This window comes from Manihot esculenta, chromosome 18 (genome assembly GCF_001659605.2).
Source record: "Manihot esculenta cultivar AM560-2 chromosome 18, M.esculenta_v8, whole genome shotgun sequence".
Taxonomy (NCBI): domain Eukaryota; kingdom Viridiplantae; phylum Streptophyta; class Magnoliopsida; order Malpighiales; family Euphorbiaceae; genus Manihot; species Manihot esculenta.
This window is the reverse complement of record NC_035178.2, coordinates 7,009,728-7,031,542: the sequence shown is the minus strand read 5'-3', so window position 1 is coordinate 7,031,542 and position 21,815 is coordinate 7,009,728. Positions and strand designations below refer to the sequence as shown.

At 33.3% G+C, this 21,815-nt stretch overlaps 3 protein-coding genes across 4 annotated transcripts; all 3 read right to left on the bottom strand.

Annotated features, from left to right (window-relative positions):
- Positions 1-2,409: 2,409 nt before the first annotated feature.
- LOC110606155 lies at positions 2,410-3,805 on the bottom strand. Its single transcript, XM_021744918.2, has 2 exons — positions 3,429-3,805; positions 2,410-2,877 (listed from the first exon to the last, which is right to left on the bottom strand). The coding sequence occupies exons 1-2, from the start codon at positions 3,706-3,708 to the stop codon at positions 2,531-2,533; spliced, it is 627 nt and encodes a 208-aa protein (XP_021600610.2). The 5' UTR covers positions 3,709-3,805; the 3' UTR covers positions 2,410-2,530.
- A 2,297-nt stretch (positions 3,806-6,102) lies between these two features.
- On the bottom strand, positions 6,103-13,420 carry LOC110606154 (long chain acyl-CoA synthetase 9, chloroplastic). Of its 2 annotated transcripts, none has more exons than XM_043953653.1 (12): positions 13,217-13,420; positions 12,649-13,128; positions 12,371-12,451; positions 11,311-11,577; positions 10,424-10,555; positions 10,086-10,259; positions 9,664-9,893; positions 8,574-8,691; positions 7,296-7,427; positions 7,062-7,196; positions 6,785-6,991; positions 6,103-6,520 (listed from the first exon to the last, which is right to left on the bottom strand). In XM_043953653.1, exons 2-12 carry the CDS (start codon positions 13,096-13,098, stop codon positions 6,353-6,355), a joined length of 2,094 nt encoding a protein of 697 aa, XP_043809588.1. In that variant the 5' UTR covers positions 13,099-13,128; positions 13,217-13,420; the 3' UTR covers positions 6,103-6,352. The 2 variants fall into 2 exon arrangements, with proteins under 2 accessions (XP_043809588.1, XP_043809589.1); XM_043953654.1 differs by having other exon boundaries at positions 12,649-13,119; positions 13,217-13,419.
- A 1,215-nt stretch (positions 13,421-14,635) lies between these two features.
- LOC110606748 (small glutamine-rich tetratricopeptide repeat-containing protein) lies at positions 14,636-21,469 on the bottom strand. The gene is made up of 11 exons (XM_021745724.2): positions 21,187-21,469; positions 20,507-20,763; positions 18,917-18,950; positions 18,521-18,657; positions 18,059-18,125; positions 17,672-17,771; positions 16,073-16,236; positions 15,726-15,772; positions 15,584-15,634; positions 14,918-15,310; positions 14,636-14,796 (listed from the first exon to the last, which is right to left on the bottom strand). Exons 1-10 carry the CDS (start codon positions 21,257-21,259, stop codon positions 14,939-14,941), a joined length of 1,302 nt encoding a protein of 433 aa, XP_021601416.2. The 5' UTR covers positions 21,260-21,469; the 3' UTR covers positions 14,636-14,796; positions 14,918-14,938.
- Positions 21,470-21,815: the final 346 nt, after the last annotated feature.

Below are 21,815 nucleotides of genomic sequence, written 5' to 3'. Positions count from 1 at the left end.
TTGTATGTACCTTTTTTGATAAAAAAATTATTTAGACTCCGTTAGAAATTTTAATTAATATCGTTTGTGTAACGATCCCGAAACTGGACCGCTACTAGCGTTAGGATTCAGGTCGAGCTTGGTATAAGATAAGTTTAAAATTTTTATGAAAATATATGTTCATGTATAGGATTTTATCAGTACACAGGATGCATAGTAGACTTGCTACGAGTTGCTATCATCTTTTTTGCCTCAGATTCAATTTTTTTTTATTCAAGATGTACTGCAAACTCTTATAATCTGTAAAGATTCCACATTTTACCGTTTGATTATGACGAAATAAGAGAAAAAACATGATAGAAAATGAAAAATTTTATTGAAATTTCTCAAAAATTGAAAAGTGAGTATCAAGAGAGACTATTTATAATAAAAACAAAATTTTAATATATAAAATTATAAAAATATCCAAAATATTTAAAAAAATAATTAAAATGCAAAATTAACTATCTAAATGATAAAATTTTCATATCAAACTTTGTAATAGATTTGCGACTCTCATCACATTTTTAAAAAGTGGTGTGTTTCAAAATTTACTTTCTGAAAAGTTATCGTATCGGACGTTGATAATAAAAGTTAAATTTGGTCTAAATCTATTGTAAAATTTAACACTAGTTATTTCATGTTATTTTTCCATCCGGATCTGCTGCCTTAATGGTAGATGCTCTAGCTTTTGGGCTTCATTCGTGTTGTAATATTTACTAGTGAGGTTTTTACTTCGATTGGAGGTTCTTTGTTCCTTATGGATGGAGTTGTTGATATTTTTTAGGCCGTCATTTTTTATCCCTTTTGTTTTTTGATTTTTTAGTATGTTTTTTTTTCAGTCGTGGCATTTGAATAGGTGGTGCTCACCGAATAGTGAAAACGATGGAGGGAGCAACAATAGTTTCTACTGGCTTCTCCTTTCCATAAGCTGGGCTTGGCCTTGGGCGTTATTTTGGTTTTCTAAGTTTTATGGGATTCAAAATTTATTTTCTAAACTTGATCTTTTTAATGGGATATGTTCTACTTTTTAGAAAAAATAAAAAAATTTCATTGTGTAATTTATCAATTAAGACTAAGTGATAACTATAAGAGAAAATAATAATGTAAATTGTTTAGCTTAAAAGTTTACTAGAAAGAAATTAAAAAAGCGAACTGCAGGGTATATAAGAATAAATAAGAGTAGGTTAGAACTACATCCTCATCTAAATTTTAACTTCAATTGATGTGGATTCGGGTAGAAAAGGTAGGTTTCATGTGTGAAATCAGAGAGGGCAAATGCTCTGTTGTGGGGGGTGTGCCCATCAAAGTGTCCATAGTCTAAAATGCCATTATTAATGGAATACTTTTGATATGTGGATAGGAGTTTTGCCATCTTTATGAGTTGTGACTTGTGAGTGACAAAGCAATGTGTCTCCCAAAAGTTGTTTGACTTAATTTTGCACATCTCCTATAACCTACAATCCCTTTTATCTTAAAACTAAAGAAATTAAAGCTTTCCTTTCCCTCCTTTTTTGGTGGATGACAGAGTTAGGGGTCCTTACTCCTTTTCTCATTCTCAACTTCTTTTATACTCAAACCCCATTTACATTCACATGCTCACATTACCCCAACTTTCAAATTTGCATCATGCTAATTAGTTACTTGTGCCAATCAATACCCAATTGATATTTTTATTTATATTATGAAATAAACAATTGATGAATGTGACATTCAAATGGAGAAGTGGAAATAGCAATTTTCTGCAGGGCATATATTCTTAGTTACAAATATTAGATCTGCACCATCTTCTTCTTGTACTGTTATTGATGGAGTTAGATAGAAAGATTAATGTCTTGTCATTTTCGCCTACTCTATATGAGCCTTTTTCTTAACAATATTCACTGTGGTCCTATAGAAAAAAATGGTCCTGAGGCTCAAGGGCTAGCTAGCTTTCAAATGGGGCACTACCTTACATATATACTAGTGAAGGGCACTAAACAACAAAACAGTAAAAGAAAAGGGCCTTACGTTGATAATAAAAATGAAGCCTTATTTTGTCATTTCATCAAACATGTAATCTACAATTTGATGGAAGTTTACAATCCCATTAGAAGAAGAAGCAAGAGATATTATGTTCCTACATAGACAAGACAACTATAAGACAAGTTCCCAACACTGTGCATTAGGGCCCTTTGTTCATTATGCAGCATTGTTTCCCACTTTTAATGTGCACCTAACATGGGCTTCTGCAGTTTTATCACTATTTCTTAAAGGCTAGGAGAGTCTCTAAATAATTATATTTTTATAAATATGAGATGTTAAAATTTTTGTCTTAATTCTCATGAGAAGAAAGAAAATGAAAAATCTGAAAGGCAAGCTCTTTTGTAGGTAGGAAGTAGAGAGTGATAATGAAAGAAGTAAAGCAATTTGACTTGTATATCACAATAATACAGAACTTTACAGTCCAAAGCGAGAGAGAGGGAGGAAAATGATAATGTCATTTTCTCCGCAAATTCTTTTCTTCTTTCTTTTATTCTTTGGTCCTTCTCTTTGTCAGTGTCCTTATCCACCCTTTCCTCACCTTGACTCCTTCCACCTTGGTTCCCACGTGGCACACATTGTTTCCTCTGTTAGACCTCTTCCATCTGATGACTTGGAATAGATGACCAATCCTTTTTCTCCACCTAAGCGACCCACGCGGCTTTGAATGCTCTATCACGCTCATTGTCTCCTTAGTGTCTTTGCCTTGTTTGGCATCCTTGTTTTCTCTATTCAAATCATGGTTCCAAGACTTGCTGCTTTGCTCTACACTGACCTTATTGCCCTTTTCCCATGAGGCTGCTCCATTCTCTTCAAACTTTATTGATATAAAGGACTCTGCAAATGAATAATATAGTCTTAATATCAGATTATCAAACAAATTAAAGTCATTAACATGTTTAATTAATTTATTAATTAATATAATCATATCTATCGAATTCAAACCTAAATTCAATTCGCACCGAATCAGTAGAAATATGACCACTGGAACTTATAGAAAAATATTGAACCACTCATCTTAACCTCCTTAATTCAAATTTCAAATTTTAAAGTCTTTCTCCATGACAATAATGCATTACTAGTAATTACACTTGCATTTTATGAAGAAATGATAATTAACCCATGTAGGAATTAGTCCCCAAATTGCTAGTTTCATGATCTAAATTACCTGCTAAGTTGAAGTTTCTTAATTAACTAAGAAGGAAAAGAAAAAAAAGAAAGAGAAGAGAGAATAAGATTCTTTCATCTCCATCTGCCATATGCACCTTTGGTTCTGCAGAGAGAAGCAGAAGTTTGACTCTACTTTTGTCATTACACAAACAATAATTCTGCAGACAAGAACTGCAGAAGTCTTGCAAATTATTAAAGCAAGAAGCAGCAACACATACCTTCAGGGCTGGTGGAGGCATCAGATTTATCAGAGTTATTATCAGACTTCCAATGGCGAAATTCGAGGCGGTTGAGGAGAGAACCTAAAGCAAAGATCTTAGAGAGGCTGATGGAAGGCTTCCTGGTAGAAAAAGCTTGGTGTGATCTTGATGATGAAACTTGGCCTTGCTTTGCAGCCAATACAAGAAGCTTCTCATTTAAGCATAGAGGACAAACTCCTATAACAGACTCTTTAGGATGGAAATAGCAGCAGCAATTGTCTTCTCTATACCCATTCATGGCTTGCAGTTCCACAGAGAATTAAAGAAGAGACTAAACCTTCAAGGGAGAGAAAAATTGTTGCTATAATGGAGAAATATATACATGTGTCTATATATGCTGTAGAGATTTTTTTATATATATATAATCATATGTAAGTGTAGATTATCATGAGTATGGCCCACCAATTTTTATTAATTTGGACAATGTGATTACCTCTCTTTTCATTTGATTTTAACATTTATCCAAAATGGGTATGGATTAGGGTAACTTTCTGAATAAGAAAATAGGAACAATTAATTCTAATTATGATTAATTATACATTTAATGACTGTAGATTTATGGTAATGGTGGATTAAATGTTCCTTAAAATTAAAAGAAAGGATATCTACAAAGTTTTTAAAAAGGCAAGTAATTCTGAATGGGAAAAGGACAAAAGAAATTCCAAGAAATGAAATATTTGTTTTTTTTTTTTTTTAAATATATTGTGAAATTTGAAAAGGCATTAACTTTGGAATGGGTCTTAAGGCTGAAGTCAAAATTTGCAGCTCCCAATTGATTTTGAAACTACAAAAAGTTATTGCCTTATTGGTACTTTGATTGAAACTGATTTCTTACAAGTTACAAATTACCATATTTACATTGTATTGCATTTATTTTTAATTTCTGAGTGTAAATATAAAATTTTTAATTGATAACTTAAATTTTCTTTTTATTGCTAACTTAAAAGGCAAAATGGTATATATGATAACATGAACACTTGCAATTTAACAAATGAAAATTTTCATTTCCAATTGACAAATGTGTTTGCCACTTGAATTAGTTTTCTCTTCACTTTTGCAGAAAACAGTGTGCTACACAGAAAGGAAGGCACTACAAGAGCACTCTTATGGAGACATGGTATATATAGAAATGTATGAATATACAAAGAGAGCAAAGGAGAAGGAAAAAAAAAAAAGAAAAGGCTTTGGAAAGGAGGTGTTTAAAAAGTGATGGAAACAAGGAAACTAATGGTCACATGGGGAGAAGGGAGGGGTGTTTCTGTATTGGTTGGCTTCAAGTCAAGTTCCCATCAATTGGACCAAACCTTTGGCTGTGGGAATTATTTGTGGGTCTCCTTCTTCTTCTTCACCCCATACCCTTTGCTGCAAGCTCAGCTTTTCTTTTCTTTTCTTTTCTTTTTTTTTTTTTTTTGGCTCTCCCAACCAACAGTTCCCACACTTTAAGATCTCCGTTCTCTTTCCTAGTATTCTTTTCTTCTATAATAATAAATCATTTGGACCCAGTACTTTTCTTGATGAAATTAAATGATTTTTAGGGATTTAGGGTGATTAACTCCTATTTTGGATGGTTGGATCCAAATTAAAAATTTGTTCATTAATGGGGTTAGGTGCAACCATCTTTGAAAACCCACAAGGGGCAAACGCCAAAGAGTTCTCTGTCTCTCTCTCTCTTTATAATGGTTAGCCCAAGCTACGAAATTGATGATGGTGACACAAACCTATAGGGTTTGTAAAATTTCTCTTCAATTATATAATACCTTTTCATCTCATCATTTTTATTCACTATTGATTTTTTAAAATTATGATAAATGATAATTTTATTTAATTTTTTAATTATAATTTAGAGGTCAATTTAAAATGAAAATGAAAATTTAATATATTTGACCATCAATATAGAGTTGGAGGATAAATTTGGACAATGAGCCGCAATTATTCTCTACAAACAAGTGAATTAGAGAGTAGGAGTTTCAACCTAAATTAAATTAAACAGTCCCGGTTCTTGTTTTGAGCTTTCAACTAAATTATGGTTCCCTACATAAATTGCAACCTAAGTAGAATAACGGAGTTCTCTCTTTCTCTACAATATCATGCCAAATTCCACCACCTATTTCTTTCTTCCTCGCCTACAAGGAATATAGAACCTATGAATTTTGACAAATTCCTCAAATGAGAAATTTGAAAACCAGGCTACAAGAATTTTGTAAACTCCATGAAATTTGGCCCCATAGAGAGGTTTTCAGTATGCAGAATGTATTGTTTTTTCTTTATATATATATATATATACCAAAAAGATATAAAAAATTATTTTTACTTTAAAATCTAATTCAATTCATACTAAAATAAAATAATATTTCATAGTATCATACTATTAATAAATTACATAAATTTATATTAAAAAAGTAATGAGATATTATTTTAATAAAAATTAAATTATAAATTCTAAAATAAAAATTTACTAAATATTATATTATAATTTATTACTTTTTACGAAAGCTATAATACTACGATATATTATTTTAACACAAATTAAATCATAAATCTTGAAATAAAAATTTGATAAAACTACAATATATATATATATATATATATTTTTTTTTTTACTTTTCCTTATATATTATATATACAGCAGTCGTACAAGTTATAGCTCTTGTGGATGAAATTTATTTAAAAATTGAGAGAACAGTACACCAGCATGTCAAAAAAAGGCTGTCTAAACAACCTGAGGAGAAGGGGAAAGAAAAGCTCTAAGATTAACGCAACAAAAATTTAGGGCACAAACGAAGTGGGGATATCAAACAAAGAAAGAAAACAGGAGGAAAAATGACAAGTCACTTGTCTTTGAAGGTTTGCCCAATCCAAAAAGAAAGAAAGGTTCTCGTAGCTCATGATTCATATAACTTGGATAGCTCTTCAGAGAAGGCCTTCCTAATGGCCTCTCTCTTGATCTTCAGAGCTGCAGTGACAAGGCCAGATTCAGGAGTCCATGGATTAGAGAGCAATTTAATTTTTGCAGGGATCTCAAACTTCTCCAAACGTGATTTCTTTGCTTCCTGCAAATGATAGAATTGAATTACTTAGCAGATCCGAAAAGTTAATCCAATCATATCTTTACTATATTTTGGTCCAAGTTTAACTGTTAAAAAAATGCAGTTTTCCAGTTTGATGAATTTAATACACTCAGGCTTGCATGTTGCTCTCCAATATTTGATTTTAGGAATTCATACTGTTAAGTGGAAGGAAATAATTTCGGCAAGCATTGACAGGTACCCTAATCAAATCTGAAGGCTGAACTCAACGATTATTGGAAAGCATACCTTGACGAAGGATGCTTGAACTTCCTTTACTGTTTCTTGTTTCTCACACAGGTCTGCAAAATCTGAAAAGGCAATTCCCAGTTTTGAAGCCCACTCTTCCAAGGCATGTTGTGAAGGAACCACAAGGGCCACACAGTAACTGTGAAATGGATCAGCATGCAGCATCAGGTTGTCAACATAGGGGCTCACGTTAAGGACAGCCTCAACCTGTAGGAAAAACCTTAGTCCAAAGGAAAATTCGAGGTAAAAGTTTCAGTCGATCTTCAAACATTCATACCTTTCCTAATGACACATATTCACCATGCTGAAGTTTGACAATGTCCTTTTTACGGTCAATTATCTCAAGGCAACCATCAGGATGAAACCGCCCAATGTCACCCGTGTAGAACCACCTCATTCCTCTCTCATCAACCTTTTTTCACGAAGAAAAAGGCATAATCAACAGACGACAACATTTTCCTAGGCATGTGGCACACAAAATATACACTTCCATGAAACTTCAAAATTTTACCTTGTACACTTCCATTGTCTTCTTTTCATTCTTGAAATAGCCAACTGTTACATTAGGACCACCAATGACTATTTCTCCACGAGGCATTGGCAAATCACTAACTAAATATCCGCCTTCAGGCCAATCTATTAACTGTGAAAAATAAAAACACATGGGAATAAATACACAAACATCAGCATACATAATATTGAAAATATGTAATCCTACAAGCTGATTGCAATAACTATGATACAAGGTTATCAAAAACAAAAGTATAATCCACTAAGGTAAAATCTTGCGCAGAAAGCATCACATGACAAGACTTCATATTGATAGTATTAATAATCTGCAAGTTAAATCAAGTAATGTTACATGACTCAGAGAGAGGGAGAATAGGGTAGCCATAGAAGATAGAGAGAAAGGATTACAATTGCAAAATGATTAATTTTTCCCTAATAAAATTGAGATTGTATTAGCAATGTGAGAATCAGAATTATCATCTACAATGCACAAAATCAAGTCATAAGGAGGATTCATAAAGCTCAAACACAATTAAAGCTATACCCAAATGGAAAGGGGGAAAAAAACCCAAAACCCCTACAATGGAAGCTGAGCCCTCTCTTCATCAAGTTCAAGCACTGAAGATGGAGATACACAGCTATTAACTGACAGGAATGCTTTAGGCAACAATATGCATTTCAGAAAAATTCAAATTTCAGAATAATAAGACCAAAACTGAATATTATGCAAATAGCAAAGTTTTACATCATTCTGAAACTTCTTCAATCACCAGAAAAATCCTCCTTCAAACACCACTGCGTAATACTTTCAGAACTTTCTAATAATGCATCTATCACTCGGCTAAATCTACTAACGCTATAGACTATGCATATAAAGTATTTACCGTACCTATAAAAGTTCCAAGTAATTAAGTAGCCTCATCCCATCCTCTATGGCTCAAAACTTGGCATCACATGGATGAGACCAAAGAGTTTGAACTCAAAAGAACAATTTAGAACAAAGAAATAAATGGGGAAAAAAAGACACATGAATCCATAAAACTATTTGGACAGCTGCTGTTACTCCTCACCCATTGCTTTTTCAAATTAAAAAGACAGACTAAAAGGCGAAGAGTATTGAATACCTCTTGTGAATACCTATGGGAATTAAAATACATAAACTCCTCTTGAATACCTATTGTGATTATTTTATGTGTATATATACACCTAATGAGAAGCATATGAAATGGTATAATTGTCATGCCAATTGCAGACTTAACTGAATTTATGTGTTTCTCACCTTAATAAATGAAGAAGGGACTGGGTTACCAACTCGACCAACAGATGTATCATCAAACTCAGAAAAGGTCCCACCAGCACAAGTCTCAGTAAGGCCATAGCCTTGGCCTATTGGAGCCCTGTATGATATTCACCACTACTCAGAGGCAGGGAAAAGGAAAAACACTAAACCAAAAGAAAAGTGGAAGATAAACATGGGTTTCTTCGCCTTTATTGCATTCATTGTACCAATGGGGACAATTTTATCTACTTATGTATACATGGCTTTTTTCCTTGTTTATTGGAACATAAATTTAGCATCTTAATGATGTAATTAAGGAATTTCAAAAAATCTTTTGAGTCTCTTTAATTTAAAACTGTGGATCAATTTCTCCAAAACCTCCAGTAGCTTTGGCTTTGTCTCAATAAGAAGCCAACTTATATTTTCTTTTCTTTGCATGCATTAGAAAAGGTCCTCCATGTAAAGCATAAAAGACCACTTAAGAAGAATCTCTTTAATTGTCAATTCTTTTGGCTCATCTCTTCTATCCTTCTAATGTGAAAGAGTCGAAACTCCTCCATTGAAAACCAATACATTGCCAAAGAAATTAATGGTGCGTTGCATGCATCAATTATAGCTTTATGTTTCAGATTTAAAGACATAACACTAGTTTGAAAGCCGAGGTACTTGATAAATGCTCTTCTTTACAAGAAGCCAACCCTTTTTTAAATCCTGAAAATTTTTAAATAAAATAGTTAGGTGCTCAAGATCCAAATTGACACACCATCAGGGAAAAGGTGTTGGAAAAAAACAATGAATGAAATTTCACAACTCTACGCTATTTTCCATTTGCAGATACACAAGCACATAAATACACAGTGAGTGAAGGGCATGACATGAGCAAGTTAAGAGTTTACAGAATCATAATTTTAAAAATCTATGGTGCAAACCATCTATTAGCTTTAATTTATAATTTTAATCGAGTTTATTTTCCCCTGGTTTGACCTGAATAATAGCCATGGATAAAAATATCAAAGTACGAATGCAGCATGATAACATGGAAAGCTCCAGCAGTTTTCCCTCAGCTAAATTTTGTACAGGCCATACTAACCCAAGGCAAATGTTGATAAATCTTTGAGTGTCACCGGAAAGAGGAGCACCTCCCGAAAGCAAAAAACGGATACGACCTCCCAAAACTGCTCGAACCTTTCTAAACACAAGGAAGTTCCAAAACAGCATTTCTAGGCCCCAAGCTCCAAACCAACTACCATTCAGTGCAGACAATCGACGGGCATATGCCAAGTCAAACAGTTTCTTACTTAGGCCACCTGTTGCATCCACCTGAGGTGTTAAAAGGAAAAAAAATAGTTCACGTTCCTATATAAAAGTTGTCACTCAAAAAACACGTTTCTTGCATGGTTGCATGCATATGTTTGCACACATGAACACACCCGTATATGCGTGTGTGCGTGCATGTGTGTGTAAACAAGTGCGCATATGAGGGAGAGAGAGTGCATTCTAAAATTCCCTAACCTTCTTGCGCACTCCGTCCCGAACACGATCAAGAATTGCTGGGACAGCTGCCATCACAGTTGGCCTCAGGACAGACGCATCCCCCTTTGTCCCTTTTTTGATCTTGTTTGATGTATCAGTCAGTGTCAAAGGGGATCCATATCCTATAGCACTTCCAACACCTGCTACTATATTCTGCGTTATTAGTAGTGAGATTTGTCAAAAGAAGCAGAAGCCATAAGGGAACTATATATATTTATTCATGCTTGTGTGGATTATTACACTCTAATGTTCAAAGGGGAAAGAATGTAGATGTGAAGCAGCGGTTGTTATTAAACTATATAATAATATCTCCATACCTCAGCAGCTAATTCAAGGATATGAGCCAATGGTAGGTATGCCAGATACACGTCCTTGCTCTCTAGACCAGGAACAATTGTCCTCACTGAAGAAACTACAGCTAGGACATTTGCATGTGTCATCATTACACCCTGTACAAGGTTGTGAATGCAAGCAAATAAATATTATGTAAACTCTGATACAGCTTGACTAACTAATTAAAATTCCAAATTAGCCGTAGACAGGTTCTAAGCAGATAAGTTCAAGGGAAAAATAAAACTATTTTGCAATATAGCTTGAATTTTTTTTTAAAAAGAGAGATATTTATCTTCAATCCTCACACCACATACTTTACACAAAATCAACATGCACAGCTAAGATGCTGATGGGGAGGGCACTACATAAGGAAGACTACCTAACTTTGATAGATGATGAAAGCAAATGACTGGAATGTGCACTTCAGCAGCTCATGAAATTTGAAACACTTTGTGTAAATGGCAACAACAAACTATAATTCAGGTTTGTCCCTCCAGAATGAACATAACTTTAAATGGCAATTCGTGAAGATGATTAAAAGGGAAGATGCAGCACATAAAAGTACTTTCTTTGCACCCACATTAGATTTTTGCACCAATTAGTTTTCCGAGAAAGTTAACAGCCAAGAGCAGGAAGGAGGATTGGGAAAACAAGATGGTAACATCTAATGATAAGTTTGTAGAGCCCAAAATCACAACACGTGGATGTGGTACCTATAGAAACATCATACAACCGTACATTCAAAAATCACATAATGGCCCAACTTACTCCCCTTCAACAACAAACCAATGAGAAGCAATGGCTTTAATCAGGTGAACATGCACAAGCTTATAATAAAGTAGATCTATAACATATAACAGATGCTCCAAACCTTAGGCAACCCAGTACTTCCACTTGTGTACATTATTACAGCAATATCAGTCGATTGAGGTAAATCAGGTTCAACAGGGTTTTCTTGACCAAGTTTCTCCACATTAGAAAGTGAAGTTATTGTCCAGCGACCACTCTGCTCATCTGATGCACTAGAAGGAATTTCATCATCCATGCAAATCAACCGTTTCACTGTGTGAAGTTGTCCACTTATGTCCACAAGTTTTTTCAGTTCTTTATTCCCGCATATGACAGTTGTAACCTCTGTCTGAAAAGTAAAACATATATCATTAACAATGAATAATACATCACATTAGAAGGAAATATAGTGTAATTATGGTAATAGCAGCCATTCATTGAGATTTACATCAAATATGCCCAAATAGCAGGATGCATCAGTTTATGGGAATCATCAAACTCACAAAACATAATACTGACCAGCAATTTTAGATATCACCAAACTAATTTTTTTAAATAGTCACTAGTTAAAAACTTACAGACCATGGACCAGATATACAGATTACTATTTCTCCTTATCTAGGAAGCCATTACCAAAGAAGGAATTTTAAATGTCAAAAGTAATAGAGTAGACTTGTATCTCAGCATATCAAAATCACAGATGTAACTTAGACATGAAAGTTTCCCACGTAAAAATTGAAAGTTTATCTTCACCAATCTCTAAAGCATATCACGAGAAAGAACTGAAAAATGTTGCTTCAGAAAAATAACTGACCGTAGAGAACTAAGGCAGTAAAGCTCCAATTGACAGAAGCATCATAGCAGCAAGTTCTGTGTTTGAAGCACACTACCCTCCCAAATTATAAATTTCACATGTTGGACTTAAATTACACTATTATAGGATGCACGCAATAAACGTTAACATTGTGCATAAAGCCAGTATATTTACATTTGTTCTCTCGAGTACTGAATAAATAATAATAATAATAATAATAATAATAACATGGATAGAAGCAGCAAAAAAAGGCATCTACCATCTAGAAGGCCATTTCACCTGACGTCATTCTACTACAACCATTACAACAGAGAGAGAGAGAGGGAACCTCGTTTAATGAGTGACACAGAGCATCCTCTCCTAAAGATGCATAGATGGTAACCACAGTAACATTGCGCCTAAAGCAACCCTGAGACAAGAAAACCCATTAACCATCTTACGTAATTACACAAAGGAGTAGAGAAGATTTAGCCCAATAAAAAGCATTAACTGAAATCTAAAAAAGTAGAATTTTTTTTTCTCCCTCTAGCTGCATAACTAGAACAATCTCATAATACACTTTCCAGAAGACGGGGCTAAACAGGGACAATGTTTATAAATAAGCACCTGCAGGGAAATAAACCATTCTGCTCTGGTATCAGCAAATATGGCAACGCGTTCTTCCCTTCCATGCCCAATATGAGCCAACCCAGAAGCAAAGTTACAAACTTTTTCAAACACCTTGTCATAAGTGAGCCACTCGTACTCGCCCAAATGAACCTTTTCAAAAGTCCTCCCATCCGGGGTCACTTCGTTCTCCCTCGCGATCAACCTACGTGTTCCTAGCAAGAATTTATCTCCGTGGCTCTTACAGGCAAACTCAAAAAGCGCAGCAAGGGTAAAGACGCCCTCCCAAGCAGTTTCTAACTGAGTTGGAAACCTAGCGTTCCGAATAGCATACCCAGGTTCAGCTCCCACATCGACCGGCACGCCACGTTTCTTCGCACTTCTCTTGGAATTCCGGAAGAAAAGAGTGACGGCAAGAGGAACGATAACGCCAACTATATAAGCACTCATGCTTCGACAATTAGATAATCCCTGAAAAATCTAGCAATGAAATCCGTAAACAACAAAGATCTAGTTAGTTCAACATGAGAACACGAGATCACCACCAAAAAAAAACAAAAAGATCTACCTTAGTTTTTTTCTCAGCCAAGGATCCTGAAGCTAGAAAGAAAATCAAGAATCAGGGAAAAGGCATTGAATAGGATCGAAACATAAAGAGAAAATTTCTCTTGAGGATTAAGCGGTAGGGTTAAAGAGTGAAGTTGGAGTGGCAGGCGGAGAGATCGAGAGTACAGAAGTTGGAGTTTCAGGAACTTCAACTCCTTTTCAGTGGTTTCTGTTTTTTTTTTTTTTTTTTTTTTTTTTGGGGTTCTCGTCACGCGCAAAACAATTGGCTGTTAGTGGGCCATACACGTAGAGTTCACCGTGAGTTTTGGTTAGATCTCAGCCGTCCAATCGAGTGACGGAGAGTGATGATGTGGTGTTGGCGGTCCAGATGGCAACTGAACAGTTGCTGAACTTTGCTGTTCCAATCGTATCCGTCAATTTTGTTTTGTTGTGAGGATTTGGTTTTGAGTGGGACCACATATGAAATTTGTTTGTAAAAAATAGCATTGTTTGAGCAAAAAACATAAATAAATAAAGCGTGAAAGAAGTGTGGAAAGGATTATTCTAAAAATTGCATTGTTTAAACAATTTCTTTTTTCATGATGCATACGTTGAGTGGGTGACTTCATTTTGTTTCTATTAAAAAACAATTATTTTGTAGGAATAAAAAGTCAAGTTGCCTCAAAAAATTTATACTTGTCTCTTTAATGATTATATCTCAATTATAAAAAAAAAAATCAGAATTTTTATTTTTCTTGTTGGATTCATAATTATTTATCTTTTTAAAGATTTATGCTTGACATAAATGATGTATTAAATAATGGTTAGGTTTGATAGGACAAAAAGAAAAGCAAATAAAGTTATTTAATTTGTTCAATTGTAAATGCTAGAATAAAACTTAAAAGGTGCTAATGCAATTTCAAGATTGAGTAGGTGTTTAATTTAATATTTGATGTTTAATTTACAATATACTTTTAACTGTAAATTCATCTTAAAATAAGTAGAAACATTGCTTGATAAATTATTTTAAAAATTAATTAGTTTAAACATTTAATTAAAAATAGCTTTTGACAATCATTGTGATATTACAAAAACACATATTAGCCCTTTTGAGGATCTTATTGTCATGCGCTTTTTTCTTCGCCCAGAATAGCATTAAAGGAAAAAGTTCGGAATAGTGCATATTTTTTTAAATTTAAAATTTCATGGCCAACTTTAAAAAATAAAAAATATTAAATTTTATTCTTTATTTAAATTTATCCTTAAAATCATTTCTCATCAAAACCTAAAAGTTGAATATATTTAATATTTTAATAATAATTTAAAAATATTTTCAGATGATATCGAAAAATAAAATTTAATATTTTTTACCATTAGTGACAAATTTAACCCATGCTTTACCACGTAATTTCAATTCAAAGTATTAAAGAAAAAAGGCATATACGTGACAAATGATAAAAGGCAATATTGAACAACTTTGTAAACATTCAGTTTTCACATTGTTTGTTTGTTTGTATTGTTCGGTAGACCCCACTGTACCAATCCCATTTCAATGGTGAAAAACCTTCTGCAATGCTTCCACCCTCCTTCAAATATACCACTCTACAATGTGTACAATAACCCACAAATTTTATTAGGTTTCCAAAAAGCAAAAACTCACGTAAGAAACCACTATTATCTATGTAATATTATTCTCTTTCTTGCAACGTTTAACGAATTTTACCTTTCACTGGGAAGCAACAACTTAGTTTGTGGGTGATCTTCCGGCGGTTGGATTTGTATCTTGAGGAGTTCCTTGGGTTGGAGATGGTGGTGCTGCCCCTGAGAACATTCCCATCATGGATCTCAATGCCCCTCTTAGTTCTTCTGGAATGTTTTCTCCAAGATTCATATTGATGTTTCCACCTACTCTTATTTCTGGTTCACCAGATCCACTAACATTCCTATCTTCTCCTTGCCTGCCTTGAGGGTGCTCCCCTGGGTATACTTGAGTCGCCATGTTTCGCAACATGTTCGCAAAATCAGCAGGAATGGCATTACTGTTGAATGGCATTGATGTAAACATGGGTATCTGGCTATTAAATTCTTGACTATCACGGCTGGATGAATTCATATTCTGCACAGTGTGGATTGACGATAGGTTTACAGACAAAGCAAAAGATTCAGAATACTATGACGACTGAAGCTGAATTTTAAACTTGTCCACAGTTTTCCACCGACAAGTGAGGGATTTCCATAACAAAAAAATTTTACTTGTTAGTGTAAGCTATTGATTTGAGCTAGTAGCTAGTATTGACTTCTCTATTAATTACTAAAGAATTGTTCTCACAGTTATACTGACCTAACAAGCGAATTCTCAAATGGACTATTTACATGCATATATATATACCTGATCCCGTCCTGCCCGTTTCTGCTCTTCTTTCAATTTTTGCTCAGCGACCTATGTTTCAAGGGCAATAAGTGACATTAAAAATTAAAGAATAGGAGGAATAGAAAGAGAAAATAAAGAAGCCTGGAGCAAGGAATTAAACCTGAATATTTTCTTTGACTGATTCATTATGAGGATCTAGCAGTAATGCTGAAGAGAAGGATATGTGAAATAGGATATCAGATTATTTAATGTATTGCATGGTAAAGTTAAAGGTAATGAACTTCAACAACATTCCTAAATAGAATCACTAGTCTGATAAATTTTCCGCCATATTCTATGATATCATACATAATAGTAACTTTTAAAGTCCACATATAAGCTGTGCACCCAGTATGTACATTGTCCATCTTAGCTTTAACTTGAATTAACTAAAATCCAAAGTTTCAAGTCAAGTAAAAAATCAATAGTTTGCAGTACCAAGGATTCTTAAGCATCAATGTCACCAACCTTTCCTAAATCCTTTTTCAATAGCATCTCTGTAGTTCCCTTGTGCATAATATGCTAGTCCAAGACGACTGTATGCCTTACTGTAATTTGGGTCAATTTCAATGGATTTAAGACAGTCTCTGATTGCTTCATCGTTTTTCTGGATCTGAGTATATGCAGCTGCCCTGATATGCAAACATCATACTAATCAATTTGAAATTTGAATATGTACAAACACAAACGCACACACAATAGAAACAGCTTTCATCTTTCAGAATTTCTGTATAAAGTAATAGCTTCAACAGAAGCTGCAAGAATAAGACCTTATCATTAAGGAAGATCTAGAAATAAGAAATAAACAAAAAAAATTCAATCATTGTCTGATAAATGAAAAAAGGAGTAATTACAAAAAACTATCTTGTTGTTTGGTGTCTTTTTCAAGTGAGCCCTATAATTTAATTTGTAATAAGAAGAATCATGTGATTTCACTCCGTTAGCAAAGTGAGACTTTTTTTAAGTCCGTTAATAAATGCTAATGTGGCATTTAAAAATTAATTAAAAATAATTTTTTAATTAGGATAAATTACATTTTAATCCTTAAAGTTTTATAAAACATATAATTTGGTTCATATATTTATTAAATTTAGTTATAAAGTTTTATTTTATAATAAAATAGTCCCTTTAGTTATAATTCATTCCTATATTCTTACATATTAGTCCATAAATATTATAATTATTTACAAATAAGTACTTATATTTTTTTACTAATTAATTTCACATATTTATTAAATTTAATATCTTATAGTCAAATAAATTAATAAAATAAAAATTAAATCAAGAATCTTAGCATAATATGTGTCTAAATTCAAGTCCAAAGAATTCGTTCTCATTTAACTTTTCCCTTCTCAATGATTTTTTTATTTAACTAGGACAAAAAGGAGATATTAGATTTTTTATTTAATTTTTATTTCATTATTTTTCACATATAAGATATTAAAATTTAATAAACAAGGAGATTAACTTATAAATACAAAGACTTCTTAGTAATTACAATAATTAAATACTGATCTATAAAATATAAGGATTACTTTTAATTAAAAATATAAAGTTCAAATTAAGAAATTATTTTGTTTGTCAAACAAAACTTAATGGTCTAAATTTAAAAATACAGGAATTAAAATATAGTTTTCACTAAATATTAAGAGTAAATTAAAATTTACAAGGTATTACAGGAAAAACCTCACTTTGCTAACGGAATAAAACTATAGGACCCTTTTTGTTACAACTTAAAGTAAAGACCCTACTTGAAAATGCATTAAATCACATGGTCGTTTTGTGTAATTATTCTTCTTGCAAGAAAATGTTCAAAGAAAATGCAGAACATCTAATATCTAACATGTTATACATTCTTAACTAGTCCAGTGGTATTTGTCACTCTCTAACATGAGCACTGAGGTTCAAATTTCACCATTCATAAGTATTCAGATAAAAAGAAGAAAATTACTAAAGTGTTAAGCAATGAACTGATTTCAACATGAAGAACATGAAACCAAAATTTGTTAAAACAGAAGCAACAGCAGATATTTGAATACAAAATTTTTAACAACTGTTTAATTGCACCTGTTACAGTAGTAAACAGCATTATTTTCACTAAGCGAAATGGCACAAGAATACAACTCAATTGCATCAGCGTACATCTTTGACTGCATGGCCCTGTTACCTAAAAGCAAAGACAATATCACAATACAATCAGCTAAACATTGAAGACGATATAGCACAATTTAATCAGTTCGATTAAACTGCAACTGTATTGATGCAAGACAACACAACTCTCTGGTCTTCCACTTTGGTGTTGCCACTCAGTACAATGAATAATGAAATGTAGAAGCATTTAAAGAATGTATGATGCCATAAACATCGCTTAGAGATATTGATAACACACACTTCGTACAAAAGTTCTAAATCAAAACCATCTCCTTGCATAAAGGCTTACAAACTCATATGCACCTTGTGACTTCAATGTCTCTGCCAGGCTGTTCTGGTTAAATGATTGGCATCCAGCTTTTTCCATATCCTGATACGGCATATCATATGTTTTTTTCATCAATCAAGCTTTACAGTGGAATAAGAAAAGGACAAGTTGGCACATTTATAACATATCAAACTTTGAGCTAAATCAAAGGGACAGGTATGATGGTATAAAACCCATCAATAATAATGGATATTTTCTTAACAAAAAAGTGATCTAGTGCTTGAAGCATCCCATACTTGTAGGCTCTGGGAAGATTAATGTAAGCAGCCTTACCCCTACTTTGTAGAGAGGCTGTTTTCCTGGCTCAAATCAGTGCCTTAGGTTGCAAATGGAGTAACTTTACTGTTATACTGAAGCCACTCTCTTGAATATATGTATATATATAGATAGATTATTTTCTTTCTAATGCACCTAGTATACATGGAAATCTAAATTACATTTAGAGCATCATGAAACAAACTTGTTGCTTTATCCAGTTGGATAGGATCATCGTTCCCATCATGTGTTGTCTTGAAAAAGTTTATTTTCTCAAGGGCAGCAAAGAATTTCCCAAAGAGTTCATCTCTGGATACACCTGGCAATAAAATTGAGAATGAATTAACATATGAATTACAAACTTAAAAAGGTTTATACAGTCAAATCATGAAGATAGAACTCAAATTCAACCCCATTCAAGGAATGACACATACACAAAAGCCTTTAAGCAATTAATGAGAGTAGCATAGTATTGGCCATACCTTTTCCAAATCTTAATTTACAAAAAGCACATGTGATAAACAAGAATCAATGTATAATCATGTGCAGTGCCAAGAGAAGAAAGAATATAAGCCTACCCATTGCATGAGATGGTAGTGTCCATTCATCACCCTGATTAGAATAAAATAAGATGGTTAAAACTAAAAACCAACAATAATAGTTCATAATTATAAATTTAACCAAGTAAGGCATCTATGTGCACATGCAATTTCAGTTTAAATTTAACCATCAATTTAAACAAAGTGCAGCAACACAATTCAATAATCAATAGAAACTAAATTCCTAATAAGTAATAAAAAGGCAACTACAAATATTTCCAACAACAAGACACCAACAGAAGTGCCAATTTATTTATCAGCATCATAATGTCTAATTTCGGTTTTATTATTAATTATCTTACCATTTGATAATCCATAATTGCTCCTCACGAATAAAAGTTCACAACATACATGCGTATTTGATAAAATTTGATCCATAAGCATGACAGTTATTAACTTATTATGAATGCAAACAGCAAAAAACAAGACATTACTTGTTTACAAGGAGCAGATGACGAAGTAATTGAGACTATAGTGGTAACATGGAGAACAACTTGGAAGGGAACTAACTTTGTTTAGATAGGTGAAGGTTATGAATATCAGTAGGGGGAATAGCAGTGAATTATTTGGAAAGATGGCACACCACATCAAGCAACGGAAGTGTTGGATTTCCAATTTTCAATGGAAGTTCTTAACAGATAACTGGATGAGATTACTGGTTATATTTCTTTTATGCTCATATGCTCCATCACCAAAAACAAAATATCCTAACCATATTTTTTATTCTTAGTATGATTGCTGCTGTAGCCACTGTAATCTATAATCTGCAGACGACTGTAGTATATAATGTTTCATGATATTTATTTTTGTTTCTTGTATTTAAGTTCATTTCTCAAATAAATTTATAAATGAAGAACCTCAACCTCATACATGCAAGTATTGTTTAAATACATTTTAAACAATGATACCTGATAAAATATCCATATCATTAAGGAATGGACCCGGAAACCAGAAAGCCCGAATAAAAGAGGGCCATGAATAGAATACTAAATAAGAGTGAAATGCGAAATTTTTGTCCTACCAAAACTCTATAACATGCTCCAAATCCTATTAGGATAGTATTTCCAACAAGTTATATATATATAGGCAACCTCCAGGTACGTAAGATCATCTCATTATTAACCCTTTCCACTTAATACACCCTTGAACCTTTACTGACTTAAAACCAAGCCACCCGGTGCTCTTCTTGTTTTGTAGATCTGAACCCGAAATCCAAAGAAGGAGCTGGTGCAGCATCAATACCCATAAATTTCTTTAAACCCAACAATGATATACAAGATCCCAAATAGGTCCTCACTGATGCCAAAGAATTAACCCCCTACAGCAACATGAAACCACAAATGCATACTCGGCACAATAACCACCAGTTATATTATGAAAGAATCAGCCTTCTCCTTAGAGATAGAAGGGAATGAATTGTGAAGCACAATGATGGTATTCATGAAGATCTGAAAATAACATGTTCTAGAAAATATAAAAGACAAACAATGTGATACTGGTAAAGTTAACATGCATCCTGAAGGGAGATAAAAGAATGCAAGAAAATAATGCGATACAAAAGGCAAAAACCTGAGTCCTAGAAGTCTCTGAGTGACTAGCATCAACAGCATTCTCGGCATGGGATGAGCTAAAAGTATTTGCTGGAGTGTCTCCATGACTCAAATTGACTTTCCGAGGCTCATTTACCGCAAGTGAACGAAATAAGTCAACCACTAAACCAGGTTGTATGCAATCCTCCGTAGGAGATGAATCAATGTTAAAAACCTCCGTCAAACATTCCCTCACAACCTCTAGACCTTCAAGATCAACCCCTGGAGCAGGCTCAACTAAAACACATGGAGGAAAAAAAAAACATCAAATATAATAAAAAAGAAAGAAAGAAAACAAAGATCAATGCTTGCATAATAAATAATAAACCACTACGTAAAGAACTATACCACATCAATTAGATATTAAAAAAAAAAAATAAAACCCTCAAACCCTAGTCAAAATTAAGCAGGAAATTTCAAGAATTTAAGCTTTGAAGTAAGAAAATACTTGATAATTATGATCACAAAACCTCGAGAACAATAAGTTAAAGAAGACAATTAACTAGTGCCCACTAAATATTAGAGAATAAAGTATATCAGGCGAATTAAACCAATGCCCGACTAACATCATTGCAAGAAAGGATACAATCAAAATACAGTGATCAACAATGTCATACCAACATATATATGAAGAATACACAGAGAGAGAGGGGGGATTACCGGAGTCGAGGAAATCGAGGAAGGCGCGAACGATTCGACGGGAGAGAGGAGAATCGGTTCTCAAGTTAGCCATTGCGAGAGAAAGAACAAAAAGCGGTTTCTGCGAGAAGAAGAAAGAGCTAAGGGCGCATGAGAAGAGGTTATTTCTAGCAGAAACGCAGCGATGAGGAACCAGGGAAGATTGCAACAGGGTTGATCGAGAAGAAGCGCCTTTTCCTTCAAAGCCAGTGAAGACTGTGTTTGGCCACAGGGTTGACGCCGCACCTCTTCCAGATGATTTTAAGAAAATAAAAACATGCATAAATAAATCAGTATTGATTTAGTTTGTAAATTTTATCATTATCAATATTTTCATCTATTCATTTTTAAAATAAATTAAAAGAGTTTTAGTAATTTTTTAAAAAATATTAATATCTATAAGAATGAAATGAATAGTATTTAATGAATTTAAAATTTAAGAATATTTTAATAAGTATATAAAATGAAGGAATCAACTTTATTAAACACATTACTCATACGTTTTTTAAGTAAAAGACTTCAAAATAAACAATATTTAAAAATGAAATTAAATTTTATCTTAATTAGATTATATAAAAATATATAATTTCGTAGATTCTATATGGCTATCA

Coding starts and splice junctions, on each gene's coding strand:
- LOC110606155 (XM_021744918.2), bottom strand. CDS start 3,708: ATGAATGGGTATAGAGAAGACAATTGCTGCTGCTATTTCCATCCTAAA. Junction 2,878..3,428: donor TGCCTCCACCAGCCCTGAAG/GTATGTGTTGCT, acceptor ATTCATTTGCAG/AGTCCTTTATATCAATAAAG.
- LOC110606154 (XM_043953653.1), bottom strand. CDS start 13,098: ATGAGTGCTTATATAGTTGGCGTTATCGTTCCTCTTGCCGTCACTCTT. Junction 10,260..10,423: donor TCCTTGAATTAGCTGCTGAG/GTATGGAGATAT, acceptor CTAATAACGCAG/AATATAGTAGCAGGTGTTGG. Junction 9,894..10,085: donor GGGACGGAGTGCGCAAGAAG/GTTAGGGAATTT, acceptor TTAACACCTCAG/GTGGATGCAACAGGTGGCCT.
- LOC110606748 (XM_021745724.2), bottom strand. CDS start 21,259: ATGGCTAACTTGAGAACCGATTCTCCTCTCTCCCGTCGAATCGTTCGC. Junction 16,237..17,671: donor GCTGTTTACTACTGTAACAG/GTGCAATTAAAC, acceptor TTTGCATATCAG/GGCAGCTGCATATACTCAGA. Junction 15,311..15,583: donor AACGGGCAGGACGGGATCAG/GTATATATATAT, acceptor CACACTGTGCAG/AATATGAATTCATCCAGCCG.